The following is a 25766-nucleotide window of genomic DNA, read 5'->3' as shown; positions in this document are numbered from 1 at the left end:
CAAAATCTTGGTACTTGCTGCCCACAAAGGATGCTGAAATCTGAACTTAACTTTGCATTGCAGCAGGTGCCTGGCTTCATCTTCTGAACTGCCCCCAACCTCTGCATATAAGTTATTTACTCCATGGGGCATAAAAAAATTTTTTTGCTAGACCAGGAGCAGCTGGTAAGCTCTTCCTGTAAAGTTAAACCAAGCTTAACCTAGATCTGAGAATTCCTTGAGTTTACTTTGAACTCACACCCTCCTAGTCACACTTTGCAGGACTAATTTTCAATGTAAAGGCTATCTTTAAGATGGATTAACACACTTGTGTTCTTCAAATATGCTTGAAACACTATACCAAAACTTATTAGGTGCTCTGTAGGAATGCTAATGGGAGGTGTAATGTTCCTAGCCTTTTAAAAAGCTTAATAAAAAGTGGAAAAGGTACATACTTTGTTTCTATTAAGGAAAAGGGCAAACTCTTTCCCTTCCACCATTCCATAGAACAACTTCAGTCAAGCATTCTAAGCTTAGATAAGTCTCAGCATCAGCTCATGTCTCTGTAGGAACAAATTAATTATATGGGAAAATGACTCCACTACACAACTGCAGCACCCCACTTCAGGGAAGTTAAGTAGGTGCCTACAACTGTTTCCTATCTCAACTATACATGAAGGTTTACACTCCAGGCTTTTTTTACAAAAACTTGCAGAGCATCTACACTGCATGCACATTCTTGCACAAGAAGCCCTGTTTTCTGATGCAAGAGCTCTTCCACAAGAAGGCAATATAGACTGGCATCAGGGGTTTCTTGCACAAGAAAGCCCCATGGCTAAAATGGCCATTAGAGCTTTCTTCTGCAAGAGCGTCAACACTGCCAGGGACACTCCTGTGCAAAAGCACATGGCAATGTGGATGCACTCTTGTGGAAGATCTTTTGCACAAGAAGCCTGCAGTGTAGACATAGCTGAAAAGTTTGACAGCCTTTGCTAACATTACAGGAATTAAGGCACTTTATGTAGTTAGGCTAATGCCACTGCATACTTCTATGCATCATGTCATTAGCACCCTTCAAATACATTACTTAATCATTAAAACAAAACCTAGCACCTCACAGGTGTGAGGTAATATTGCAGCAGCAGACATGCTCTTAAATTTTGTTTCTACTGTATGGTGGCCTGGCTCTGCCAACATCTTTGACTAAGTACTTCCCCCCCCCCCCCAGGGTGACCAAGGGGAAGATGGGAGAACTATCTGAGCACTTATCCCCCAGCAAATGCTTTGACTAGAAGCTCAAAAAGCCCCTTTCTGGCTTTACAAAGATTCTTACAAGGGGAACTTAGTGGAAGTTAGAGGTAGCTTAGGCTGTGAATATAGAATGTGATTTATTCTGTTCTTGTTACATGTATTAAAGTACTACCAAGTTGATTTTTTTTCAACTGCATTCTTAGTAAAAAGAATGGTGATCATTCGCACCAGGCACACTTTGCCCTGCAGGCTGATAAACAGGTGTCGCACACAGGGCAGCAATTCCTGCCTGAGACTGAAGGAATCATGAAATTCCATCCTGAGCAAAATAAGGGCCAGAGAACCCTGTGGTGGGTGCTTGGACCAGAGAGGTTCTATTACTTCTATAACTGTGCCATTAAATAAGTGGACTATGCTCCCTTATCAGAATGTACATAGGACACTGCCTGCAATTAGTAGTAGATAATATTTTAATTCTTGCTCTTCTTATCTATAACCTCCATTACTGCAAGCTTTTCTCCAGTTCAGATCTTTTCCCATTTCTGCACCTGTAAATTGATCAGTGTGACATTTTAAACATTTAAATGCAGTTATACAGAATACACATTGTTTATTTGTGATTGACAAAGGTCACATTATTAAAAGTCACAGGTAGCAAATCTTACACTTGCATTGGAATTCAAAGTTTGCTCCATAGCTTTCAGGGGTATTTGAGGCACAGGACCAAGATATATATAAAAGGAAAAGCAGCATGCATTAGCCATAGATGCCATTGTGGAAAAATTAAAAAAAAACCCTTCAGTCTACAATTAAAAAAAATCATTTAAACAGTAAAGAAAACACAATCAAATCTGTCCTAAGGTGGAAAAACCTTTGTATCCCAAATGTGGAATGGCTTCTTCAGTTATAAAAAAATATGCAAACTATGGCACTAGGGTACCCATTAATTGTGAGAGTCACTTTCACACCGTATATTTCCTGCTTAAATCCAAAGTAATATACAGTAGATTTCAAGTAAAGGACTGTGGCCTGAAAGGAACATTCCCATTTGTTCATAAAGATGACAAGAAGGCTATCTATTTTTCTTCTCTCCATCCAATGGTTGATCCATTTCAGAGTCATGTGGACATTTTTCCACACATTTTCTTGGAAACCAGCCTCTGACTCTCATTCCATCTACTGGAAAGAAAAAAAAATACTAATTAGCTACAATTTAGCATTTCCCAGGAATCCTATGTATTCATACTAATGGATAAACAATGTGTAACTTTCAGAATGCAGGACATTTCTCATTCTGATGACTGATTTAGGATCAGTGTTTGAGAAAAATTATTGGTGTTAACTACCAGACCATTTATAGCCCTATCTAGTGTAACGTCTTTCAAGAAAGGCACAAAGATAAGTCATGACTGTGTGTATCATTTCTTATTTCCAATCTGAGTAGCCAACATGCAACTTAATTTCCATCCTGAAGCTGGTGTTGCTGATAAAAAATTACTTAAATTCTAAGTGCAGATGGGGGTAGGTATAGCAAGAACACAGTACTGTCTGACATGTCTTGTTAGAAATGAATTTTCTGTAGAATTAGAGAAATTTCATGGTATTTATAGTTACAGTTCATAAAACATGGACTTAAAATCAGCTGTGATTCAGGTATAGGAACAAGCTCCAGAAGTTGGAGCTGGCTATTTTGCATTCAGTAATTTTTTTTAGTTTAAGTTTTACAAATCATTGACATCTAAATATCCAACAAAATGGGAATCATGACAATACTAAGGGTTATTTGAGTTTTTTTGAGAAACAAGCAGGGATCTGTTCACCAAATCTCTATTGAATAAGATTTAACCAAATTTCAAAGTGAGCTCTTTATACTGTCAAGTATATGTTTCTGTAGAGTTTATTAAAACTTAATAAAGCCTGAAGTTTCACTCATTTATAAAATCTGGTGCATCTATCAAATGCTAATATTCCAAAAAAATTGGATTGGTTTGTTGGATGTTTTTTAAAATGTCAATTATATACTCTAAGGCTTCACATTTACGATTTGCCATATTTTAGTTTAGGGAATTAATTCTGACTTATGGTTTTTACACTTGCACAATGCATCAACCTAGGTGATACCGCTAAAACACACACATGATTTGCTTCCCGAAGAATAATTAAAAATAATTGCTTTTTACCATCAGAGTCAAGAACTTTGTCTCCATACATCCAGTGCCTGAAAGAGGTGCAAATATATTCATTAGAGAGTAGGGCTAATTTACCACAAGCTTCTCTCAATCACATTTAAATGTAAAATGCCACTAACTTTAAGCCTCGAGTAGCAAATATCAGATCCCCTTTACGTAGTGCAATTCTTGGTTCTTCAGTGCATGGGGTTGTGAAGAATGTTTTAACACCTTTAGTCACAGGGCAGCAGGCACCACCGTAATCTTCTACTGCTCGGTAGTGCACCTGCCAATTTAAACAGATCACAGTAGTATTGTAATGCAAGAAGTGACTCCTTTGCTTTCATGCTCACTTTTCCATTTGCCTTAATTTCATACCAAAGATCAATTCAAGCATACTGAGAAATATGATGTCTAAAGTCTATGTTAACTGTATTAGAAATAAAAGATCAGAGTCATCCTTATCTTGTACTGCTGTGGATGCATTTGTGTGCCAAAGGTATAGGGTATTTGATTCTCCTGCTTCTCAAATTTGATCTAGCGGCATTTAATGTAAAATTAGGCCAAGATTTGATTTAATTAGGATTGCAGCTCTCTGTTTCTATGAGAAATAGGGATGTGAACAGGTAACAGGTTACCAGGTAAGCATAACCCTTAATAGGTGATTACCAGGTAATGGTTAACTGTTCTTTGGGAGCGGCTGCCCATAGCTGCTCCAGCCCACATGGAGCCTTGCACTGGGCCAGAAGTGGCAGTGGGTGGGGAGGGCAGCTGCCAAGCTCCTAACCTCAAAGAGCTTCATATAGGACTGGAAGCAGCACTGGGGTGGAGTGGGGTAGGGTAGGTGGGGCAGGGGAAGGAACCATTCCCAGGGACTGGAAGCAGCTGGACTGGAGCAGCCTTTCCCACCCCCCCACTTTACCCTTGTTTAAATCAGTTAACCAGTTAAACTTAACATTTAACCAACTAATTAACTAAACAGGGTTTATATCCTAATGAGAAATCTAAATTTGCATGTCCAAAGTGTTAAACTGGATGAGTAGTAAGTTCCATTTTACCAAGAACTAGTATATCAATAATAATTTACATTTATTGACACAGGAAACATCTTAGACTTCAAGTAACACAGAAATACTTACACTTCTCATTCGCTTGTCTGTTTTTTGTTTCAATTGCTCTATCTGCAAAAGAGTATAAACAGGAGCTTAGGGCAGCATTTAGTATGCAAGCACTTCCCATGTTAATTACAAACAAAATAGCACCCTGACGTTTATTTATGGACACTTGGCCTTAAAAGCTTTATCTATGGGATAAAGCTGGAGCTATTGAGAGCAGGAACCTTTACAGACTTTCTCTTATCAGTACTGTATCCAAGGACCTGTCTGTTCCTGTGAAAATAACCATAAAATCTTAATGGGTCACCAAATTGAGCATCTCCTCTTAATTGGCACCATTGAAACGTGGCCATTTATTGGTTAACCCATGCATAAAATTCCCGTTCATTAGCTAGCAGATTATAATACTGACACACAAGAACTAAAAAGTCTTTTCCCAAACCCATTTTCATTCAGCATACAAAAGATATTTAAAGAATTTAGTGTAAAATTAGATAAGATTAAATAGGATTGCAGCTCTCTGGTTCTATGACAAATAGAAATGTGAACAAGTAACTGGTTAACCAGTTACTCGGTAAGCATCACCCTTAATGGATTACACTTATTGGAAAATCAAGATGCCTGCTTTTGCTTTAGTGTATACAAGGAGTTCATATTCTATGTAAGCTCTTATACATATTCATCCCCACAGCATCTGATAAATTCCAGATTCTCAAGCAGATTAAAAAAGGGATCATTTGGATTGCAATCCTGCTTTATTTATTGGACTCATTTTAAGCACTCCTTTCCCCTCTTCCAGGTCTGAAAAAATTATTCAAGAGTGGGCCATATTACTTTGGAACTATAAGACCCTCTTGCTTTACCTACACCTATTCTGAGTAAATATTGGAGAGCTCAGCTTTTATTGTCTATGCCGAGGCAAAAAAAATGTTTAATATCAAACAACATAGATCTTCTGTCACTTTTGATAACTGTCTTAGCAGATTTCTAGGAGGAAGTTTGAATCCTTGAAGTGGTCCCTTCAGAAAAGGGTAGAGGCAGTAGAGGGGAGAGGTGTACAGGAGGTTTATATTGCTGTTATCCCTGCTGTAACTATTTTAGTGAATAAAATACTGTCAATCACTATCAATTCATTACCAGTCACAAAGACTCAATTTACAATTTATTCCATTATGTTAAAACAAGACTTCCATATTAAAAATGTCATAGCAAAAAGAATAAGTTACAACTATGAATAGAAGCCAGCAGTGAAAGAGCAAATTACTCTGCAGATATTGCTTCCTATGACTGGCAGTTTAAATGAGGATAAGATGATATATATAAAGAGATGCTTATTTGGTCAGATTATAAAATTTAAAAACCTCACACCTTTTGTTAAGTGATGCCGAGTAGATCAAATCTTACATAAAAAGTATGAAGAAAGAAGATGAATTGTGGTATTATGCTGCACTGAAATCACTATATACAGTTATACTGATAATAGGTACACATGGCAAAAGTTAAGCATTTAGGGTACCTCTACACAGCAACATTATTTCGGAATAACTGATGTTATTACAAAATAACAAACAGCGTGTCTACTCTACAAACTTTTATTTTGAAATAATGTTGAGCTAGAAGACTTCTTACAACTTCTCACGGTAGCCCACATTTTACGAGGAGTAAGGGAAATTGAAGGAAGAGTGTTCTTCCTTCGACTTCCTGCTGTGTACACAGCGCCTAAAGCCAAGTTAAGCTATTTCAACTTAAGATATGCAATTGACAGAGCTGAAGTTGCATAGCTTAATTCAACTTTAGCTCTGCTGTGTAGACGTACCCTTATTTACCAAATACAGTACTTATTTATCAGAAAATTGAGCTCTTTTAAATGTTTGATATATTTTTACACTAGACACCATATTTCCATATCCATTCTCTCTGACCAAACTGTTCAACTGGAAACTCCACAGATATCTGAAAGGAATGTACTGGAATTATGAGGAAAATTACACACATACAATGTAGACAGGCACTGGTAACTACGCTGAAATGGTCCATTTAACATTTCAGTTAACCTCAGGCTTCCCATGGAGAGGGATGCTGGCACATCCTCTGTCTGCGGGGAACTCGGGCACCCCATAGATGGGGGATGTAGGTGGCAGCTAGTCTGCGTGCGAAGCCAGTTTATAAACTGGCCCCTGACTGCCACCAAGTGACAGGGAGAGGGCTGGGAGCCAGCCCCGCCACTAGGGACTATCAAATAATCGTGTAACCGCTAAGATTTGATGCGGTTACATAATTACTAAATTGATATCTAACATCCCCAATATATTGGCACTTAACAGCAAACATGAAGTAGTATGATGGGTGGGGTGTGACTCTATAACTTAGGGGAGTGCCCAGTTACCCCCATATTCCTTATTTGTATATAACTGTGATATCAGATATAAAGCATGTCATGTGATGTCTCAGGAAAGGTTATGAACTGCTCAAACTCACAGTGCTGTCTAAGTAGGTATCTCTTTAGCACATTTGAAGTTACGAGACTGAGTTGTACATTTCACTAAAACATGATGTAAATTGGGAAATCAGCAAGATATTAGTTCCCCAGAGACAACAGTAAAGAGAGTAACCAACACCCAACTGGGGTTTCGAACCACCATCGCTAAGCACTGTCCAGCAAGGGAGCTGCAATTCAATGACTTACCTGCATGAGGCCACACGAGGGGACTTGGCTGGTGCTTTTCTCTGTGTGGTTCATGAGTGGCTCTGAGGGGATTCATGCACACTAGATGGGTGGGTTGTGCTGAGGGATAACAGCACCTGGAAGGGCTTGCTGCTTGTCACTAGCAAAACATTGTGGGAGACAGCTCAGACTGGAGAGATATGGGGGTACAGCAATCCCATGGTCTCAGGCTGCACCCTGGGGATCCTGTCACAATGGGCATTTACAATTCTTAGACAAAATTACACATTTTGAATCTACTATATTACAGATAGGAAAGGTCTGACAGAGCTTGTTTTCATTGTCTCTGTGATATTTTCTGTCCTATTTTGTGTGGGGTTATTTAAAAAAAACAATTTATAACCTGTGTGTGCCCGTGCATGGGGGTATACAAGTAAAAACCAGTGGCAAGACCTGGGAAGAATACTTACTGTCAAAGTATACTGATGGCAGCCTTCTTTTACTGGCCAATCAAGGCCATCTCCCTCAGGAATCCCTGACCACGTGAATACTTGCTTGAAGTTCTTCCATTTACTTCCCAGGTCGTAAGGAAAAACAAAGATCTCTCCCCTTTGGTAATATTGGATTCTGTCTTTGGCCTGCACACAGAAAAACACTTGCATGACAGAGCCTGATGCCTCACAGGGAAAGAACAGAACCGGGCAATTACTGAGAGAATCATCCCCTGATGTCCGTTCCCAGCCTCTGGTAGTAGGGCAGAGCACTGCCTCCTGCTTGGCTCCAAGACTCTCCCACTAGGCATAGTTACCAGCTTGTCCCTTTGCATGCAATCAGGGGGTTGCACCGGCCCCCTTCTTGGGCCTGTGTTTTTTGGCCTCTCAGGCCACTTCTCCAACAGGTTTCCCAGCTGTTTCCTGAGGCTTTTCAGCAGCAGCACTTTTCTCTTTCCCACTTTTCACTTCCCTTTCTATAAGGCCCAGGTGCCTTCCCTTAAAGCTCAACTGGGCAGCAAGTAATATGTCACAGGAGCAATAGACCTTACACACTCTCTTAAAGGAGCTAGTTACCCTGTGACACACAGCAATAAGGTCAGTTAGACACATCGCTGATAGATATAAGCAATATTTTAGACCACGGTGTGGGCTAGTTTTAAAAAGGCTGATGTCTGGCCAATATTCAAAATTTGGAACAATGTGTTGCTAACTTAAAGAGTTGGTGGACATTTTAATATCATAATTTATGAGGCAGTTACGGTTTGGTGGTATCTGAAATAATGTTAACACTCTTCAAGAGATTTCATATATGTGTATGTTCTGAACTCTCTTTTATTCCCTAATTACATATTTAATTCTTTAAGTAATAGTGACATCTAGTGGTACAGTCATAGAAAGATAAATATATTTATAGTCCTGGGGGAATTCTGCAATTGTTGCACTTGGAGCCATGGTGAAACTGCAGAATTCCCCCAAGACTGATATTTAACACTGCTCAGTTCGGGAATTTTAAACACTTTTTCGGTATGTGTACAGTTTTCAACAGGAACATATCACTCTACTTTATGGGACTTGTACAATCAATCTGTCCTTGCAGAGACTCTTTGTACATGCAAGCATGCAGTGGTTCTTGGTTTCATTTTAATAGGAAGCTGTCATGCTTGGAGCTTCATTTTTATTTATACTGTGTTTGAGCTGAAAGACTCAAATTAGGAGGAAGGCCTAGTTGTGCTAGCTCTGAGGAGGCATATAGGGTCTTATTGTGCTAAGTACTGTGGTAACACACAGACCCAGTCCTAAGGGGCCTGCGGTCCAATTTAAGACAAACAGTAACAAGTGAATGTGACAAACAACAAGAAGAGGGGAAAGACAATGACAACAGATCAGTTAAGTGCACAGGTTGGTAGTTCTGAATATTTATATATATTTTTTTAAGTATCAGCACTGCATTTTAGCTGCTGTTAGTTGGCTGATTTTTTCTTAAGTGTTACAGAAAAAGTGGGTATCAAGGCGAGATTTAAAGCAAGTGAAGGTAATGACTTTATGGATTAGTTTAGGACAGTGGTTCCCAATCTTTTGGGGCTGCCAGGTGCCCAGGGGTGGTGGCCACGCATGCGCTGGGCGCCCGGGGTGCAAGAATGGCTCAGGCTGGCCCTGGTCACTAATTGAGTGCACATAAATGCCCCGGCAGGCGCCATGGCACCCACGGGCACCGCATTGGAGACCACTGATTTAGGGAGTGCTTTCTATGCTGAATAAAGTGGTCATTCAAGCAAATACAAAAATTATTGTTTTAACCCATCTCTTACATAGTGACAAAAGTGACACACTTGCTAGGATGGGTGAGGGCGTATGACAACAAAAGTGGCAAGCCTGAATAAAGAGATAACTGAGGAAGGCCCTCTTTAGTTCCAGATAAAGAGCCACACAATTCAGGTAGCATAACTATCCCAAAGGGAAATAACTCATTTTCCAGGTTCAGCTCTATGCCCTAAATGAAAGATATTGTGAGAGGGTTTATTTTCAATTTTGATATATGTTTCAGTGATGCTTGGATAGAACTGTGTTTTGTAGGCAAACTTAAATCTGTGGTAAATTGAAACAATGTTTTACAGGGAAAAATACCTTTTAAAGTCAAAGAGATAAAATAATAAAAAATTGATCAATATAGCATGCAGTAGTGTCATGGAAGAATATACAGGATGTACTGGAATTAAAGCCTACCTTATCTTCAATCCATGATTCAATAGAAGTTTTATTCCTCAGAATGACTTTCATCTGAAAAAAGTAAAAGCATCAGAGGAAACTGGCATAGGCTATTAGGGATGCAAGCTACTAGAGATGCACATGCTTATCGGACAGTCGACTAGTGACTTGAATAGTCGCTTCCCTCCTTCTGGCTTTCTCTGATAGGGATAGCAAGGGGGGGGAGGGAGCAGGAGCCGGTGCTAGAGGGAGCCGACTTAAAAGCCGGTTCCCTCCCAGTACCATCTCCATGGAGAGGGTGGGGGGCCAGAGGCACAGTGGGGGACCGGGTGGTCCCCGTGTTGCACTTGTGCTTTTTAAAAGGCAGAGCCACAGCAGGATTAGCTCCCGGGGCCAGGAGCTAACCCCGCTGTGGCTCTGCAGTCCCCTCCCCTCAACTAATCAACGGAAATTCCATCGACTAGTCGATTAGCTGATTAAACATCATTTAACATCCCTAATAGGCTACATGTAGAAAGTACAAACAGCACTTCATTTAATATTATCAGTCATTCCAACACCTTAGGAAAATATTTAAGTTAAAAATGTATGGCAATTTACAAAATATTACAGATGTCAAAACTCAGCATGAATAAAATGTTTTCTATCCCCACCCTTTTAGGGCAGGAGTGGGTAATAATTTTTGGTAGTGGGCCACACTGAGATTTTGGAAAGTGGTCAAGGACCACACTTTTCTGTAGAAGGGTTGTGGGGTCTAGGGTGGAGGTTGGGTGCAGAAGGGCGCAAGGGGTAAGGGATTGGGGTGCAGGAGACAGTGTGAGGACAGAGGGAGTTTGGGTGTAGGAGGAGGTTGTGACTTGGGTCAGCGGATTGGGGTGTAGGGTGAGGGAGGGAGTATGGGTGCAGGAGAGGATTCTGGCCTGTGGAAGGGGCTCTAAAAGGGGGTGTAAAATTTGGGAGGGAATTGTGACCTGGGAGAAGGGGAAAAGGGGGTGCAGACTGCAGAGGGTCTGGATGGTGACCTGGGACATATTGCCTTTTCCCTTAAAAAATCCTATGTGCTTCTTATAAGCATAACAGCACCACTCCTAGTAGAGGACCTCAAAGCACTTGAGAAGACAAGAAATTAATCTCAGAGCATCCATTATTTATCCCCTTTTCAAGGATGGGGACACTGAGACAGAGCAAGGTTAGCGGCTTGCTTTTTTGGGGAACAGAACCCAGGAATTCTGAGTCCCAAACCATTTCTATCCATTAGATTACACTCCCTAAATTCTTCAATGAAAGATAGAAAATGATAGAATAAGGGGAAAAATGAAAGAAATGAAAGAGTGCAAAAAGAAAAGTTAAAAGAAAAGAAAAGGTCATGCAGAAACAAAGAGTTGGAAAAACTGTTTTCATTTTAATGCTAAATTATGTTATCCTCTTCTATTAGGAATCATTAAAAAGGGATAGAATATAATACACTAAACATCTTAATAATACAACTATGTAAAGCTGTACTACACCCAACCCTTGAATGATGTATGAAGGTCTAGCTGCCCCATATCAAAAATACATATGTTAGATATGGAAAAGCTACAGATAAGAGTAACAAAATCTCTCTCCGTAACAAAATAATCAGGAGTCATCCATGAACGCTCTGGATGTCCTTAAAAGCCTGACTCCCAGATGCTAGACTAGATGACCGGGAATGGATCACTTGATAACTGCCCTGTTTTGTTCATTCCCTTTGAGGCATTTTACACTGGCCACTGTCAGAAGATGGTATACTGGGCTAAATGGACAGTGGTCTGACCCAGTAAAGCCATTCTTTTGTTCACCAACTTATATCAGGAGCCACCCCCGGAAATGTCACAGCCTCTAGCTATTAACAAAAGCTTTAAAACTCACCTGGATAATAAACAACATACCAACTGCTATGGTTGTTCCTAATGCCAGTCCCAACGCAAATAAAGATGCAGCAAATGCAGACAATCCAAAAGGAATAATAGGAAGTGGGTCTCTTTTTGCTGCACTCATATCAATCTTTACAGAATTCCACCCAAAAGATATCTATTAATGGCAAAGATGATTAAATTGCTGTTATTTTCCAATTCTTGGGGAGGGAAAAAAACAAGTTACCAATAAGAAACCTGACTTCAAGCCTCTGCCAAGGTTGATAATGCAGTTAACAGTGATTTCTAAAAAGATACATTGGTAGAGTTTCTCAGTTTTTCCCAAAAGTTTGTTCTTTGCCAGAAGTAGGTCTTTATTAAAGTAAAAGCATATACTCCACAAGAACTACAATCTCTACCCTGTGGACTCAATAGCAAACTGGTCCTAAATTTTTCAGAGGGGTAGCCAAGTTAGTCTGTAACAGGAAAAATGTAAAAAAACCAACACATAGTCTAGTAGCACTTTAAAGACTAACAAAACATAGATGGTATCACGAGCTTTCGTGGGCAAAACCCACTTCTTCAGATGACTGGAGTATAATGAGTCCAGATCCAAGGATAAATAAGGGAAGGGGGGGAGGGGAAGGAGAGAGGAGGAAGAAAAAGAGAGACATTGAGTAGATAAAACTTAAAAAACAACCATTAGTCTAGTAACACTTCAAAGACTAACAAAACACGTAGATGGTGAGTAGATAGTTCAGGTAGTTACAGGAGTCTGTTAAGAAGCATTAGCACCTCCTAACCTCAAACAAAATTCTTTCCAATAACCACACAACACAGCTACATCATAATCATCCTGGAAGCCATCGCTGCAACCAGCCCTGCTGCCAACTCTGCACACACATTTATACTAATGATTTCATCACTGGACCCAATGACATCAGCCACCAAATCAAAGGCTCATTTAACTGCATAGCCACTAATGTGAACGATGCCATCAAATGCCAGCAATGTACCACTGTAATGTATATTGGCCAAACTGGACAATCTCTACGGGAAAGAATTAATGGACACAAATCAGATATCCGAAAAGGCAACACACAAAAACCTGCTGGAGAACACTTTACTGTTCCTGGACACTCATTAATGGATCTTCAAGTCGCAGTTTTGTTTCAGACCAATTCCACAAGTCAAATACACAGAGAAGGACTGGAATTTAACTTCATTCACAAGTTTAATTCTTAGGCTAATGGTCTCAACAGGGATACTGGATGGCTCACATACTTTCTTCCACCTTTTAATAACTTAAGAACCATTAGTACCTCCGTTGGTTGGTTAACAGACTCCTGTAACTACTTGAACTATCTACATAAGAACGGCCGTACTGGGTCAAACCAAAGGTCCATCTAGCCCAGCAGCCTGTCTGCCGACAGTGGCCAACACCAGGTGCCCCAGAGAGGGTGGACTGAAGACAATGATCAAGTGATTTGTCTCCTGCCATCCTTCTCCAGCCTCTGACAAACAGAGGCCAGGGACACCATTTTGTATCCCCTGGCTAATAGTCTTTTATAGACCTAACCTCCATGAAATTATCTAGCTTCTCTTTAAACAATGTTATAGTCTTAGCCTTCACAGCCTCCTCTGGCAAGGAGTTCCACACAGCGTGTAGTCAACCTGTGAAGAAGAACTTTCTTTTATTAGTTTTAAATCTGCTACCCATTAACTTCATTTGGTGTCCTCTAGTTCTTCTATTATAGGAACTAATAAATAATTTTTCTTTAATCGCCCTCTCCACACCACTCATGATTTTATATACCTCTATCATATCCCCCATCAGTCTCCTCTTTTCGAAACTGAAAAGTCCCAGTCGTTTTAACTCGTTCCAACCCCTAATCATTTTAGTTGCCCTTTTCTGAACCCTTTCCAAGGCCAAAATATCTTTTTTGAGGTGAGGAGACCACATCTGTACATGGTATTCAAGATGTGGGCGTACCATAGTTTTATACAGAGACAGTAAGATATAATGTGTCCTATTTTCTATCCCTTTCTTAATAATTCCTAGCATCCTATTTGCCTTTTTGACTGCTGCTGCACACTGTGTGGAAGTTTTCAGAGAACTATCCATGATAACTCCAAGATCTCTTTCCTGATTTGTCATAGCCAAATTAGCCCCCATCATACTGTACGTATAGTTGGGGTTATTTTTCCCAATGTGCATTACTTTACACTTATCCACATTAAATTTCATTTGCCATTTTGGTGAGATCTTCTTGGAGTCCCTCACAGTCTGCTTCTGTCTTAACTATCCTGAACAGTTTGGTATCATCTGCAAACTTTACCACCTCACTGCTTACCCCTTTCTCCAGATCATTTATGAATAAGTTGAACACGACTGGTCCCAGGACTGACCCTTGGGGGACACCACTAGTTACCCCTCTCCATTCTGAAAATTTACCATTTATTCCTATCCTTTGTTTCCTGTCTTTTAACCAGTTCTCAGTCCAAGAAAGAACCTTCCCTCTTATCCCATGGCCATGTAATTTACACAAGAGCCTTTGGTGAGGGACCTTGTCAAAGGCTTTCTGAAAATCTAAGTTTACTATATCTACTGGATCCCCCTTGTCTGCATGTTTGTTAACCCCTTCAAAGAACTCTACGGCTGTGTCTACACTGGCCACATAACCCGTAATAGCTATGGAAATGAGAGAAGTCAGAATAGGGAAATACGCGGGGGATTTAAATATCTCCCGCGGGATTTAAATAAACATGGCCGCCGCTATTTTCCGGCTTGGGAAAAAGCCGGAAAAGAGCGTCCACACTGGCGCGATCCTCCGGAATAAAGCCCTATTCCGGAGGATCTCTTATTCCTACTTGCAATTCCTACTTGCCCTATTCCGGAGGATCGCGCCAGTCTGGACGCTCTTTTCCGGCTTTTCCCCAAGCCGGAAAAAAGCGGCGGCCATGTTTATTTAAATCCCGCAGGAGATATTTAAATCCCCCGCGCATTTCCCTATTCTGACTTCTCTCATTTCCATAACTATTACGGGTTATGTGGCCAGTGTAGACACAGCCTAACAGATTAGTAAGACAGGATTTCCCTTTACAGAAACCATGTTGACTTTTGTCCAACAAATTATGTTCTTCTATATGTCTCACAATTTTATTCTTTACTATTGTTTCCACTAAATTTGACCGGTACTGAAGTTAGACTTACCAGTCTGTAATTGCCAGGATCGCCTCTAGAGCCTTTTTAAATAATGGTGTCATGTTAGCTACCTTCCAGTCATTAGGTACAGAAGCCGATTTAAAGGATAGGTTACAAACCACAGATAATAGTTCAGCAATTTCCCATTTGAGTTCTTTTAGAACCCTTGGATGAATGCCATACGGTCCCGGAGATTTGTTAACATTAAGTTTTTCTATTTGTTCCAAAACCTCCTCTAATGACACTGCAATCCGGGACAGTTCCTCAGATTCATCACCCACAAAGGACGGTGCAGATTTGAGAATCTCCCTAATGTCCTCAGCCGTGAAGACTGAAGCAAAGAAATCATTTAGTTTCTCCGCAATGGCTATATCGTCCTTGCTTGCTCCTTTTATAGCTTGATCATCTATGGGACCCACAGGTTTTTTAGTAGGCTTCCTGCTTCTAATGTACTTAAAAAACATTTTTTATTTCTTTTTGAGTTTTTGGCTAGCTGTTCCTCAAAATCTTTTTTTGCTTTTCTTATTACGTTTTTACATTTGATTTAACAGTGTTTATGTTCCTTTCTATTTATCTCACTAGGATTGGACTTCTACTTCTTAAAAGATGCCTTTTTGTCCCTCACTGCTTCTTTTACATGGTGGTTAAGCCACGGTGACTCTTTTTTAGGTCTCTTGCTGTTTTTTAATTTGGGGTATACATTTAGGTTGGACCTCTATTATGGTGTCTTTAAAAAGTTTCCATGCAGCTTGCAGGGATTTGGATCTAGTCACTGTGCCTTTTAATTTCTGTTTAACTAACCTCCTCATTTTTGTGTAATTCCCCTTTTTGAAATTAAATGCCAGAGTGCTGGACTGCTGAGGTGTTCTTCCTACCACAGGAATGTTACCATCTACATGTTTTGTTAGTCTTTGAAGTGCTACTAGACTAATTGTTGTTTTTTAAGTTTTATCTAGTCATTCTCTCTTTTTCTACCCCCCTCTCCTTCCCTTCCCTTATTTTCCCTTGAATCTGGACTCATTATCCTCCAGTCATCTGAAGAAGTAGGTTTTGCCCTTGAAAGCCCATCATACCATCCACATGCTGTTAGTCTTTAAAGTGCTACTAGACTATTTGTTGTTTTTTAAGTTTGTCCTAAATTCTGCAGCAAATTCCCTTACTCTGTAGCACATTAGCAGAAACTCTTTGATAGTTTCAGATAGAAAATGTGTAGACAGCATAATGCTTGTTTACAATATCACACAGATCTGCATCCACAGATCTAAGAAAATAACCTAAATTGATGAAGTCACACACGGACCTCTCCATTCTATTGCTTTGGGTTATCTGCAAATGCAGCAGAGATCATTTTGCCAGTTACACTGAACTGGTATTTTTCAGTTTTTCTTCACAACCACACAAGCTGGAATCACCGTGTTTTAAAATGAAAGCTTAGGATTGGAAACATAATTCTGTGAAGAGGCAAGAATTCTATGTCAAATATATTTTATTTTTTGTTGGAATGTCTCTTGATCAGTTAAATTGTTTTAGGTTATTTTTTGTCTTAGATTGTTTCTGGGGCCATTTCTTCACTCCGGGGAAGATTGATGCTGCCACAAACAATCTACTGGAGTTTGATTTAGCGTGTCTAGTTAACTAGATCCGCTAAATCAAACTCAGAGGGAGTCCCCATCAGCAGCTGGTACTCCTGCTCCTGCGAGGCATATGGGAAGCTGACAGGAGTGTTTGCTCCCATAGGGCTCCCGATTTGGGGACAGTAGAGAAACTCGAATCAAGGTACATCAACACCAACTACGTAATTAACGTAGCTGGAGTGGCATATCTTGATCCAACCATCCCGTTTAGAGCCCTGTCCTGAGATAATCAATCTACTCTGTACATGAACACAAGGGAAAGATCTGACTTCTGGAAACAGGCAGAAAAAGCAAAGGATACTTAACCTGGTCAGCATCCAAAGCATATAGCAAAAAAACTAACCCCCAAAAGTGTTACCCAGAAATTGTTTCCAGTCAATAAAGAAACACAGTGGAAGGAAAACCACAGCGACTGTGAGGAATGACAGAAAAAAAGGACAGATTATATGGGTCTGGGGCACCTTTTGTTCCAGAGATAAAGTTAACCATCTGCTTTAAACAATACCTGGAACATTCAAACATGTTTTCTTACCCTGTTATAAAGCTGAGTGTACATGGTCATAATAAAAATGAAAGAAGCATGGATACATCCAAGTGGGGCTAAAAGGAGAAACAGAGTGAAGGATGCGTGATTCTGATACCCACAACAATTATTGATCCATGGACAATGATGGTCCATCTTCATCACACACCTAAGAATTAAAAAAAAAAATACTGTTCTCATTCAAGAACTCTAGTGATATTTCTAGGATGTTAGCAGTACTTAAATAAAAAACAGAAACTACATTTCTGGCAACCTTCCCTCCATATATTTAAGTCTACTTGAGTTTCCTCAAACTGCCTAGAACCATAAAAGTTAGAGAAGGTGAAGTTTTATTTAATCATCTAGCTCTGTGGTTCTCAAATTTCAGGTACCCCCTGCCCCACCCTTTCACGGAGGCCTTACCCCTATCTTGCCCCTAATCCCAGACATCACACCATGTTTGCTCCATACCCCTTCCCTCTGTTGCTCTCTCCCATTGGGTGGGGGAAAAGAGTTGGGTCGTGAGGGAGTGAGAGCTCCGGATGGGGGCATGGGCTCTGGGTGGGGCCAGTGATGGGGGGCTTGGGAGGCATCTTGGAGCTGGGGTAGGAGGAAGGAGTATGGGGGTCCCAGCAATGCATACTGCAGTTCCCAAAAGCAGCCACCAGATCTCTGCAGCCCTTGGATGCATGGACAGCTAGGGAAGTTCCACCTGCTACTCTCATGCCCACAGGTACTGCCCTCACAGCTCCCACTATTTGCGATTCCCAGACAATGGGAGCTGCAGAGCCAGCACTTGGGCAGGAGAGGGGGGAACAGCACATAGAGCCTCTTTAGCCACTCATGAACCTATGGGCTGCAGGGATCTGGTGGCCTCTTCCATTTGGAACCATGCAGGTGGGGAGCCTGCCTTAACTCCAGGAGTGGGAGGAGTTGAGGGAGGGAGGAAGTGGAGAGAGAAGTTGATCAGCAGGGCTCATGGATCCCCAGGGTCTGTGAACACCAATTTGAGAAATACTGATCCGGTGGTCATATTTTTTAACAACAGTCTGATAGAATCTCCACCCTTCCTCCCAGTCCTGACTCCCTTCTTTCTACATGACAGCTACAATTTTGGATTATATGAAAAGTTATTATTAGGAGAGTACAAAATGAAAATAAACCAATTTCAAACCAATAGGCGTAGCTGTTCAGTTAGATCCACTACTCTGTAACTTTAATTCCCCTCCCTAGGTATGTATTAGATTTGTGTGTTGCCTAAAGTTTCCACATTTCTAATCTGCCATTTGGTTCTATCCTCATGTGTACTTTAAGGATGTTAAGGACTAGCTGACTATCCGATAAGCAAATGCTTACCAGATAGCCAGCTGACTAGTCGATTCTCCCCCTTGCTGCCTCTATCAGATAGAGGCAGCAAAGGGGGAGTGGCGGAAGGGGTACTTCAAAGTGGCAGCACTGCACAGCTGAGCTGGGGATCAGCTATGCGGCGCTACCGCTTTGAATCCCCAAGGCGGTATTTCAAAGTGGCAGCTGCCACACAGCTGATCCCCAGCTCATCTGTGTGGCGCTGCCCCTTTAAAACAGCGAAGCACTGTGGAGCCCAGGGTCAGCTGGGGACTCCCCAGCTAACCCTGGATTCCCAGTGACATTTCCACAGAACCCAGGGTAAACTGGGGAGTCCCCAAGCTGATCCCAGGTTCAGCTGAAATGTCATGCGGAGCCCTGGATCAGCTTGGGAGTCCTTAGCTGACCCCAAGTTCTATGGCATTGCCCCTTTGAAATGCCGAGGCGGTGTTTTAAAGAGGCAGTGCTGAACAGCTGAGCAGAGGATCAGCTGTGCGGCGCTGCCCCCTTTGAAACATTTCAGCGGAACCTGGGATCAGCTGGGGAGTCCTCAGTTGACCCCAGGATCCATGCAGCATGCATCACAGCATGGAGGCCGGGGTCAGCAAGGAACTCTGAGTACCCTGCTGATCCTGGACTCCATGGCTTTGAAATGCACAAGAACCCTTGCTGGGGACTCCTGTACATTTCAAAGCAGGCATGCCCGCAAGCAGCTCTGAGTCAGCGGGACCTCCCGCTGGCCACAGGCTGCATGTCGAGTTCCACATTCCTCCTTTGAAATGTACAAGAGACCCAGCGGGGACTCTTGTACATTTCAAAGGAGGAATGCAGAATTGCCTATTGACTAGCCAAGTAGTCAATAGAAATTCCATCGACTACTCAACTAGTCAATTAACCGCAAATTAACATCCTTAATAACTTGCTACTTCTCTAATGTGGATCATATTTGAATTCACACCAAATACTAAGGATGTTAAGAGGCGTGTAATCCACTAACTGTGTAGTTGATAAAATTTTTATCAACTACACAATTAGTCGATAAGGGAAGGCTCTCTCAGTGCTGGCTCACGCCAGGTCCAGGAGCTTCCCCTGCAGCGCCTCTGCAGTTTAAATGTAGTAAGAGCTGGACATGCAGGCAGCCTGTCTCCTCCTAACTGCGGAGGCACAGCGGGGGTAGGTCCAGTGTGAGCCAAGACTGAGCCAGGATTGCTCAGTCCCAGCTCTTGCCAGGTCCAGCAGACCCTGACCGCAGGTGGTCCCAGTGGGGAGCTGAGACTCCTGTGAACAGGGGTTGCTGCCAGCATAGTCTCTGCCTGCAGCCAATCCGAGCTGTTGCTGACAGGGGCTGTTTCACAACAGCAAGCCCCTATCCGTGGGGTCAGAGGGGGTGAAGGAATCCCAGCTCCCCACCTGGACCCCCCGCAAACAGGGTGCTGCCGGAGCAGACTCAGCTGGTGGAGAACTTGGGCCTGCCACGTGCAGAGGGTGCTTCACGGTAGCCTCCCTTCCCCACCCCACGCTGCTGCCTCTGCTGGGGGGAACTGGCTTTTAAGCCGGCTCCCCCCAGCACCAGCTTCTGCTTCCCCCACCTCCCTTATTGACTCTGATACTGAGGCAGCAAGGAGCAGAGGGAGTGAGGGGGGAGAGTAGTGAAGTAGTCAACTCGACTACTCGCTTACACCCCTACCAAATACCTGGATATGAAAGTAAATAGCTAAAGGATACATAGCTCCCCTCCCCTTCATTTTTTTTTGGTTTTCATTTAAAGGGACAAATTTAATCACTAAATTAGAATTACTTTCACAATATTTTGTTTCTAATACAATGGATTTTTCTGCTCATTGGCAGATGTTTAGAAGACGGTCTGAAAAACCAAAGGGGAAAAACATTTTCTTTGGTATGTTTCAGCTTGGGGTTAACTGTAAGTACAGTAGCTATAAAATTTGCATAAGGAAATGTGTGTTTTCTTTAATTAGCATCCCTTTAAGTTTACTTTTAAAGCTTCTAGAAAACCTGCACATACAAGTCACATCTGTTTGTTAAAAAATTAGTTTAAACCCTCTTTAGTTAAATGAACACATGTGGGCATTCATATGTCTATTTAAAACTGGTTATATTGGTTTAGCTTGTGCCTACAGATACAAATTAAACTGCTATAATAGTATAAGGAAATATATATTAAAAAAAAAGTCACAGGTATCATTTTATTGTGGTATAAACTATGGTTTAAGAGTGATCGGCTGTGTTCTGACAGACCAATATATTTCAGGAGTGTAAGAAAGTTTCTGATAACTAGTTTGAAATAATGGATCTAGTCTATTTTCTGCTGCTAGTTCCCTTACCTTACAAAAGCTCAGCATTTGCACTCAAGCTATGAACAAGTTCAGTATGCTATACTGATAGCCTAAATTCTTCAAATATGTGGTTATATGAAAGGTTAACTGTTAACAGAACAGCATAGTTAAAGCAAATATTACATAACTTCTATCATCTCTTTCAAAATCAACAGTTCTTGGAAAAAACAGTAACTTGTAGATAGGAGTCTAATTTTACATTTTTAAAAAAGGAAGCATATACTGATGTATATACAAATTATAGTGCTGCTGTTCCTCAGTTTCAGATTCCTTACTTCTTGTAATGACACAATGATGGAGCAGAAATAAATCTATGAGAATGAAGTAACTTCCTTCTTCTACGTTCTCAAATGGTTTTCAGATCAGGCACTGCTGAACTAAACAAGAGAACTGTATATACATACTGTACAGCAGATTGCTAATAGGGATGTAAAAAGTCATTTAAAAATGTAACTAACTGCTAAAAATCCTAGTGGTTATAGGGTTACCCGCTCTGTGGACCCTGTAGCAAGCTTTATACTGCAGAGCCCGCAGCGAACCCTCCCTGGGAGTGGGGCTGGCAAAGACTGCCGGCCCTGCTCCTGGGGAGGCTTTTCTGTAGGATCTGAAGTATACAGCAAAGCTGGCTCCTGGACCTCCTCCTAGCGAGGTTTTGCAGCTGCAACAAAGCTGGCTCCCCAAGAGTGGGGCAAGCAACTCCTGCTGGCCTGTTCTCAGGTAGCCAGTGTTTAACCTGAAGTGAGGCCAGGGCAAGCCTGCCATGGAGAGGGGCTGCTTCAGCCAGCTGGCCAGAGCAGCCCCTGTCTGTGGTGAGCCCTGCTAGACTGGAGCAGCCCCCGACCCACAGTAGCCCAGCTGCTACAGGTTAACCATTTACACCTCCAACAACTAGAAGTGTTTGTGCATCTTTTCACACCATATTCTCTTCCAGTGAAGCTATTTGCGGTTTAACAAAACTATTTAAACTCAAAACAAAGCAACTGAAAGATTTATCAAGTGCCAGTTCACAGTCACTTAGAAAGTTTATACTATAGGTTTATTATGCTGAACCAGGAGGCTTTTGGATATGCTTACAATAAGTTCAGTTCTTGCTTCCTAAAAAGATGTCACAAGCTTCCAGCCCAAGATTTCCATTTACTTTTTATCCAGCTATAAAAATGGAAGAATTGGGCCTTTGTTGAAATCAACATTCTTTATCTAAAAAGTAGAGGTTGAGTTTGAGGTGGTCAACCAAGAGATGGATATTTCCTAAGTGCTTTTGTCTTCCCACCTCACTACACAGATAATTTATTATTTAAAACATTCTTAGGGGGAACTACTATTCAGAATTTTAAAAATAAGCATATCTAAAGATAATGGTTTTAAGCCCATATGCTCTCTATTGTCAAAACAGTAAGGGAAATCCATTTCCTCCTTCAAGCAATGTAGTCCAATATTGGAAATTAGCATAGTGTTTTGAACATGGAATTACCTGCACAGTGCAATACACCAAATAAATAATAATAATCCACCATTAAAAAATAAGTTGCTTTAAGACCAGGAAAAAAAAGGAACACAAAGAAAACTGTACCTGTTACATTTTCGGCAGTGGTGTGAACGTGGTGCTTTGTATGACTGGCACACTTTACAGTACTGGAGATACATGCAGTCCTGAGATTTTTCCTTTAAGCACAAGAAGATGCATATGAGAAACAACACAATTCCAATAGCAGAGTAAGCAGTAGCCTAAGTGTAGTAGCCTAAGCAATTTTATAATGCTTTTGTGCTTTGCTTTGTCTGGGTGTGATTTATCTTCACCCTTTTTAAATGGCAGAAAGGCGTAGGAGAGAAATCAGCAAAACTTCTAGCTACTATTCCAATTAACTCTTTTTAATTGTGGGGCCTTACAAAAGAAATACATTTCCATCTGAAAAATTTAGGCCCTCAGCCTGAAAGTTACTCTGCACAAGCAGCCCCTGTACAGGCCAACCTTTGTGGAATAACTGGCAGGGTTGACTCCTTAGAAATTTGCTTCTATTTATGCATCTATTTTTCTCTTTCTTCTCTCAGCCTTGGACCTAATTGTACTCCAGAGGAAGTTAAAGCAGCCTTAGGGCTGCTCTAATTTATGCCAACAGGCTATGGCCCTTAAAGATATTTGATGTTACCAGTGATCAAGAACACAAAGATTTCTAGCCAACCTCCTTGTCAACCCAATATGCTCTCTACAGCAGTAGGAGGGGCCAGAAGACTGGGGTGGCATACAGTCAGTGATTTCCCTATTTAAAGTGGAATGCCCAACTACCCTTAGGACAGCCTTAGGTTCCCTCCCTCATCTTTCTATTGCAAAGCACTGTAAAGCCAGAACCATGACCATACCACTGGCATACTGGTGAAAAAGATTCTGGCCGACTGCTTTCAAATGTACTGCTGCTCTTCCATTGTGTGTGAATACTTTTTGAATTAGCTCGAGGAGATTGTTAAAACTGACAGCGCAAGAAATGTAACCTCCTATGCTTACAAAAGTGTTGAGAAATTGCCCATGGCGCTGCATCCAGCCCTCTTGATGTATCTATATGGCCCACATGACATATTCATATTTTCCAGAACCTTTTTTTTTTTTCTTAATTAAAGCTTGGCTTACTAGTGCTCACAACGGTATATAATTTTGCAAATGGGAACCAAGTGTAATAGATACAGTGACATCTGTGTGCATGCACAAACAGCCTGAAACAATGGCTCAAAGGGGAGAATACCACCATTCTCTATTAATCTGATTGGAGTACCAACAATAAACCACCACCACCACCACCACCGAGTCAACATTAATTATTTAACCACTGTTCATTTTAATGGATGAAATGGGGACAAAAGGCAGAAGTGACACACAATGGATTGGAAACTGGGAGTTGCTGGAGGGAAGGAAATTCAGAGCTAAGAACACAGAAGAGGACAAAAACAGAAAGGCTGATGGTGAAGGAAGAGGAACAAAAGGCAGAGCTAGTGGATGCCCAAAGGATAGATTTTCTCATTGAGCTTTATGAAAAGAAAGCACTGAACAAACAATAACCAAATGTTTAATTACTACATAAAACCATATTCTCCTCCTTGTACAAACCTTCTACTGACATCAAAGGACATATTTTGACAAGTATACGAATCTTGAACCAACCCACTGACCATACTGCAACAGAATCCAGCCCTTTCCTTCTAATGAGTTTGACATCCTGGTTTACGACATGCTACTTTCACAGAATTACTTAAACTGTACTGACAAAGCAAGCGAGGTTTGAGTATAATTTCTGAATTACTGAACTATTAACAAAGATCAATATTAAGATTTCATCATGAAAATTAACTATTAGTGAAAGTTTACTGTATTTCCTTACTGGTTTCCATCCTAAAGGAACATATCCAGGGCCAATAAACATGGCATTGAAGTAATTGTAAAGAATCATGACAGTCCAGTTTATGAGCATGATGAAATTTACACTTCCTCCCGTCGTGTCCAAAGGCCAATACCACAGAACAGCATCTATCATAGCCATAGTAGAACATATTGCTATCACACCGAGGGCTATGATGGGGCCCCAGTGACAAAGTCTCTTCAGTTCCTGGAGATTCTCAAACTTGATAACTGAACACAGTGCACCCATTTTGAAGAAGAGTACTTGTCCTACTTCAAATAGTATTCAATGTTCCTAATTTTCCTATTTTTGATTACAGTTTTCCATTTGTCATAAGTTTTCATCTTCAATAATGGTCATCCCTACAAATACCAGATAGTTAATTGTGATCAAGACATTTCTAATGTTTGGAAGAGTCATCAGTTGTAGGAGCAATTCACATCCATCTCAGGAGGACAACTTGGTTCTATCCTCGACCTAGAAACACAAAAACAGGAGAATTTCTAAATCAAGGAAAACAAAACAGGCTCTGTAAGTCAACTGCAATAAAAGAGTTCAATGCACAATCCAGGAAGTTGTGTTGTCACTTAAACTAGGTTCTTGTGAAATGATTCGTTTCACACTGCTTGGCTTGTATTCTGATATTAATAAAAACAGACCTAGATCCTTGCATAGGTGCCTTTTTATACTTTTTTTTAAACGAAATAAAACAGTGCAGAAATATCAGTTAAAAGTCATGAAAGACCACATCAGGAGAACTGGAAATTCTTGCTAAAACCGCATGGCAGGGTTCTTAACTCAGTCCCTGTACAACAGGAGGCCAGCAGCCGGCTGACGGTATTTCCACTGTGGGAAAGCGCTCTCGGAAGAGCCAGAGAGGCTCTGCGACAATATGCAGCGGCGGCAGCAGCCGAAACGAGGAGGTGGCCCCTCCCCACGCCCTGAGAGTTTGTTTACTCTCGTCAGGTCAGGCTACCGGGAGAAGACATCGAGCCCCAGTCCCGGTCCCACAGTCAGTGGTGTCTGCTCGGCCCCCACCCCTAGCGCATGGGGCCCCTGCAGCCTCCTGCCTGGGCTCCCCTCCCGCGCGCCAGCAGGGCAGCGCTCTGAGCCCGGCCCGGGCAGGAGTCCCACTAGGGCCTGGCCTCGCCTCCCCACCGCTCCCCCTGCAGCGGCCCCTCCCCCACCGCCTTGGATCCCCCTGGGACCTCCCCACCAGGCTCCAGATTCAGCCTTCCCCTCCCTCCCCCCCCCCCCCGCTCACCTCAGCCCGTGTAGCCGCCCTTCCGCCAGGCCCCTCCCCAGCTCACCTCAGCCCCTCCGACATCCCCGGCCGAGCCATGCCCCGCGGCGCGCCCCTCTGCCAGCACTTCCGGGAGGCGCGCTCCTGTGACCCGGAAACAAACGCGTCTCTTCCGCCCTCGCTTCATGTTTGTCCGGGCCTGGCGGTTTCTCTCAGAAGTGGGTCCCCCCGGAAACCTGCTGCCGGGGGTTGAATCGGCGCCGCTCGTGGGGGCGCGTATCCCCCCCCACCAGGGGAGTTTTAGCGGACAGACACTGGGCGGA

The 25766-nt window shown here is 41.9% G+C and overlaps 1 protein-coding gene across 4 annotated transcripts; it reads right to left on the bottom strand.

The window, feature by feature from the left end:
* Positions 1 to 1815: 1815 nt before the first annotated feature.
* ZDHHC6 (zDHHC palmitoyltransferase 6) lies at positions 1816 to 25643 on the bottom strand. Of its 4 annotated transcripts, none has more exons than XM_075935461.2 (11): positions 25511 to 25643; positions 24183 to 24677; positions 22385 to 22476; positions 17126 to 17285; positions 11771 to 11932; positions 9896 to 9949; positions 7649 to 7816; positions 4538 to 4579; positions 3539 to 3684; positions 3411 to 3448; positions 1816 to 2406 (listed from the first exon to the last, which is right to left on the bottom strand). In XM_075935461.2, the coding sequence occupies exons 2-11, from the start codon at positions 24447 to 24449 to the stop codon at positions 2303 to 2305; spliced, it is 1233 nt and encodes a 410-aa protein (XP_075791576.1). In that variant the 5' UTR covers positions 24450 to 24677; positions 25511 to 25643; the 3' UTR covers positions 1816 to 2302. The 4 variants fall into 4 exon arrangements, with proteins under 4 accessions (XP_075791576.1, XP_075791574.1, XP_075791575.1 ...); XM_075935459.2 differs by having other exon boundaries at positions 1816 to 2409; positions 25511 to 25642; XM_075935460.2 differs by having other exon boundaries at positions 1816 to 2409; positions 25465 to 25585.
* Positions 25644 to 25766: the final 123 nt, after the last annotated feature.

This window comes from Pelodiscus sinensis, chromosome 8 (genome assembly GCF_052426305.1).
Source record: "Pelodiscus sinensis isolate ZL-2025 chromosome 8, ASM5242630v1, whole genome shotgun sequence".
Lineage (NCBI taxonomy): Eukaryota > Metazoa > Chordata > Testudines > Trionychidae > Pelodiscus > Pelodiscus sinensis.
The sequence above is the reverse complement of the archived record's forward strand: the minus strand, read 5'-3'. Positions and strand labels throughout refer to the sequence as shown.

Excerpts from the sequence above, each read along its gene's own strand:
- ZDHHC6 (XM_075935459.2), bottom strand. The coding sequence starts at position 24,449 with ATGGGTGCACTGTGTTCAGTTATCAAGTTTGAGAATCTCCAGGAACTG. Across the intron at positions 22,477-24,182 it reads TTCCTTTAGGATGGAAACCA|GAAAAATCTCAGGACTGCAT; the intron begins GTAAGGAAATAC and ends TTGTGCTTAAAG. Across the intron at positions 11,933-17,125 it reads ACACTCAGCTTTATAACAGG|ATATCTTTTGGGTGGAATTC; the intron begins GTAAGAAAACAT and ends TGCCATTAATAG.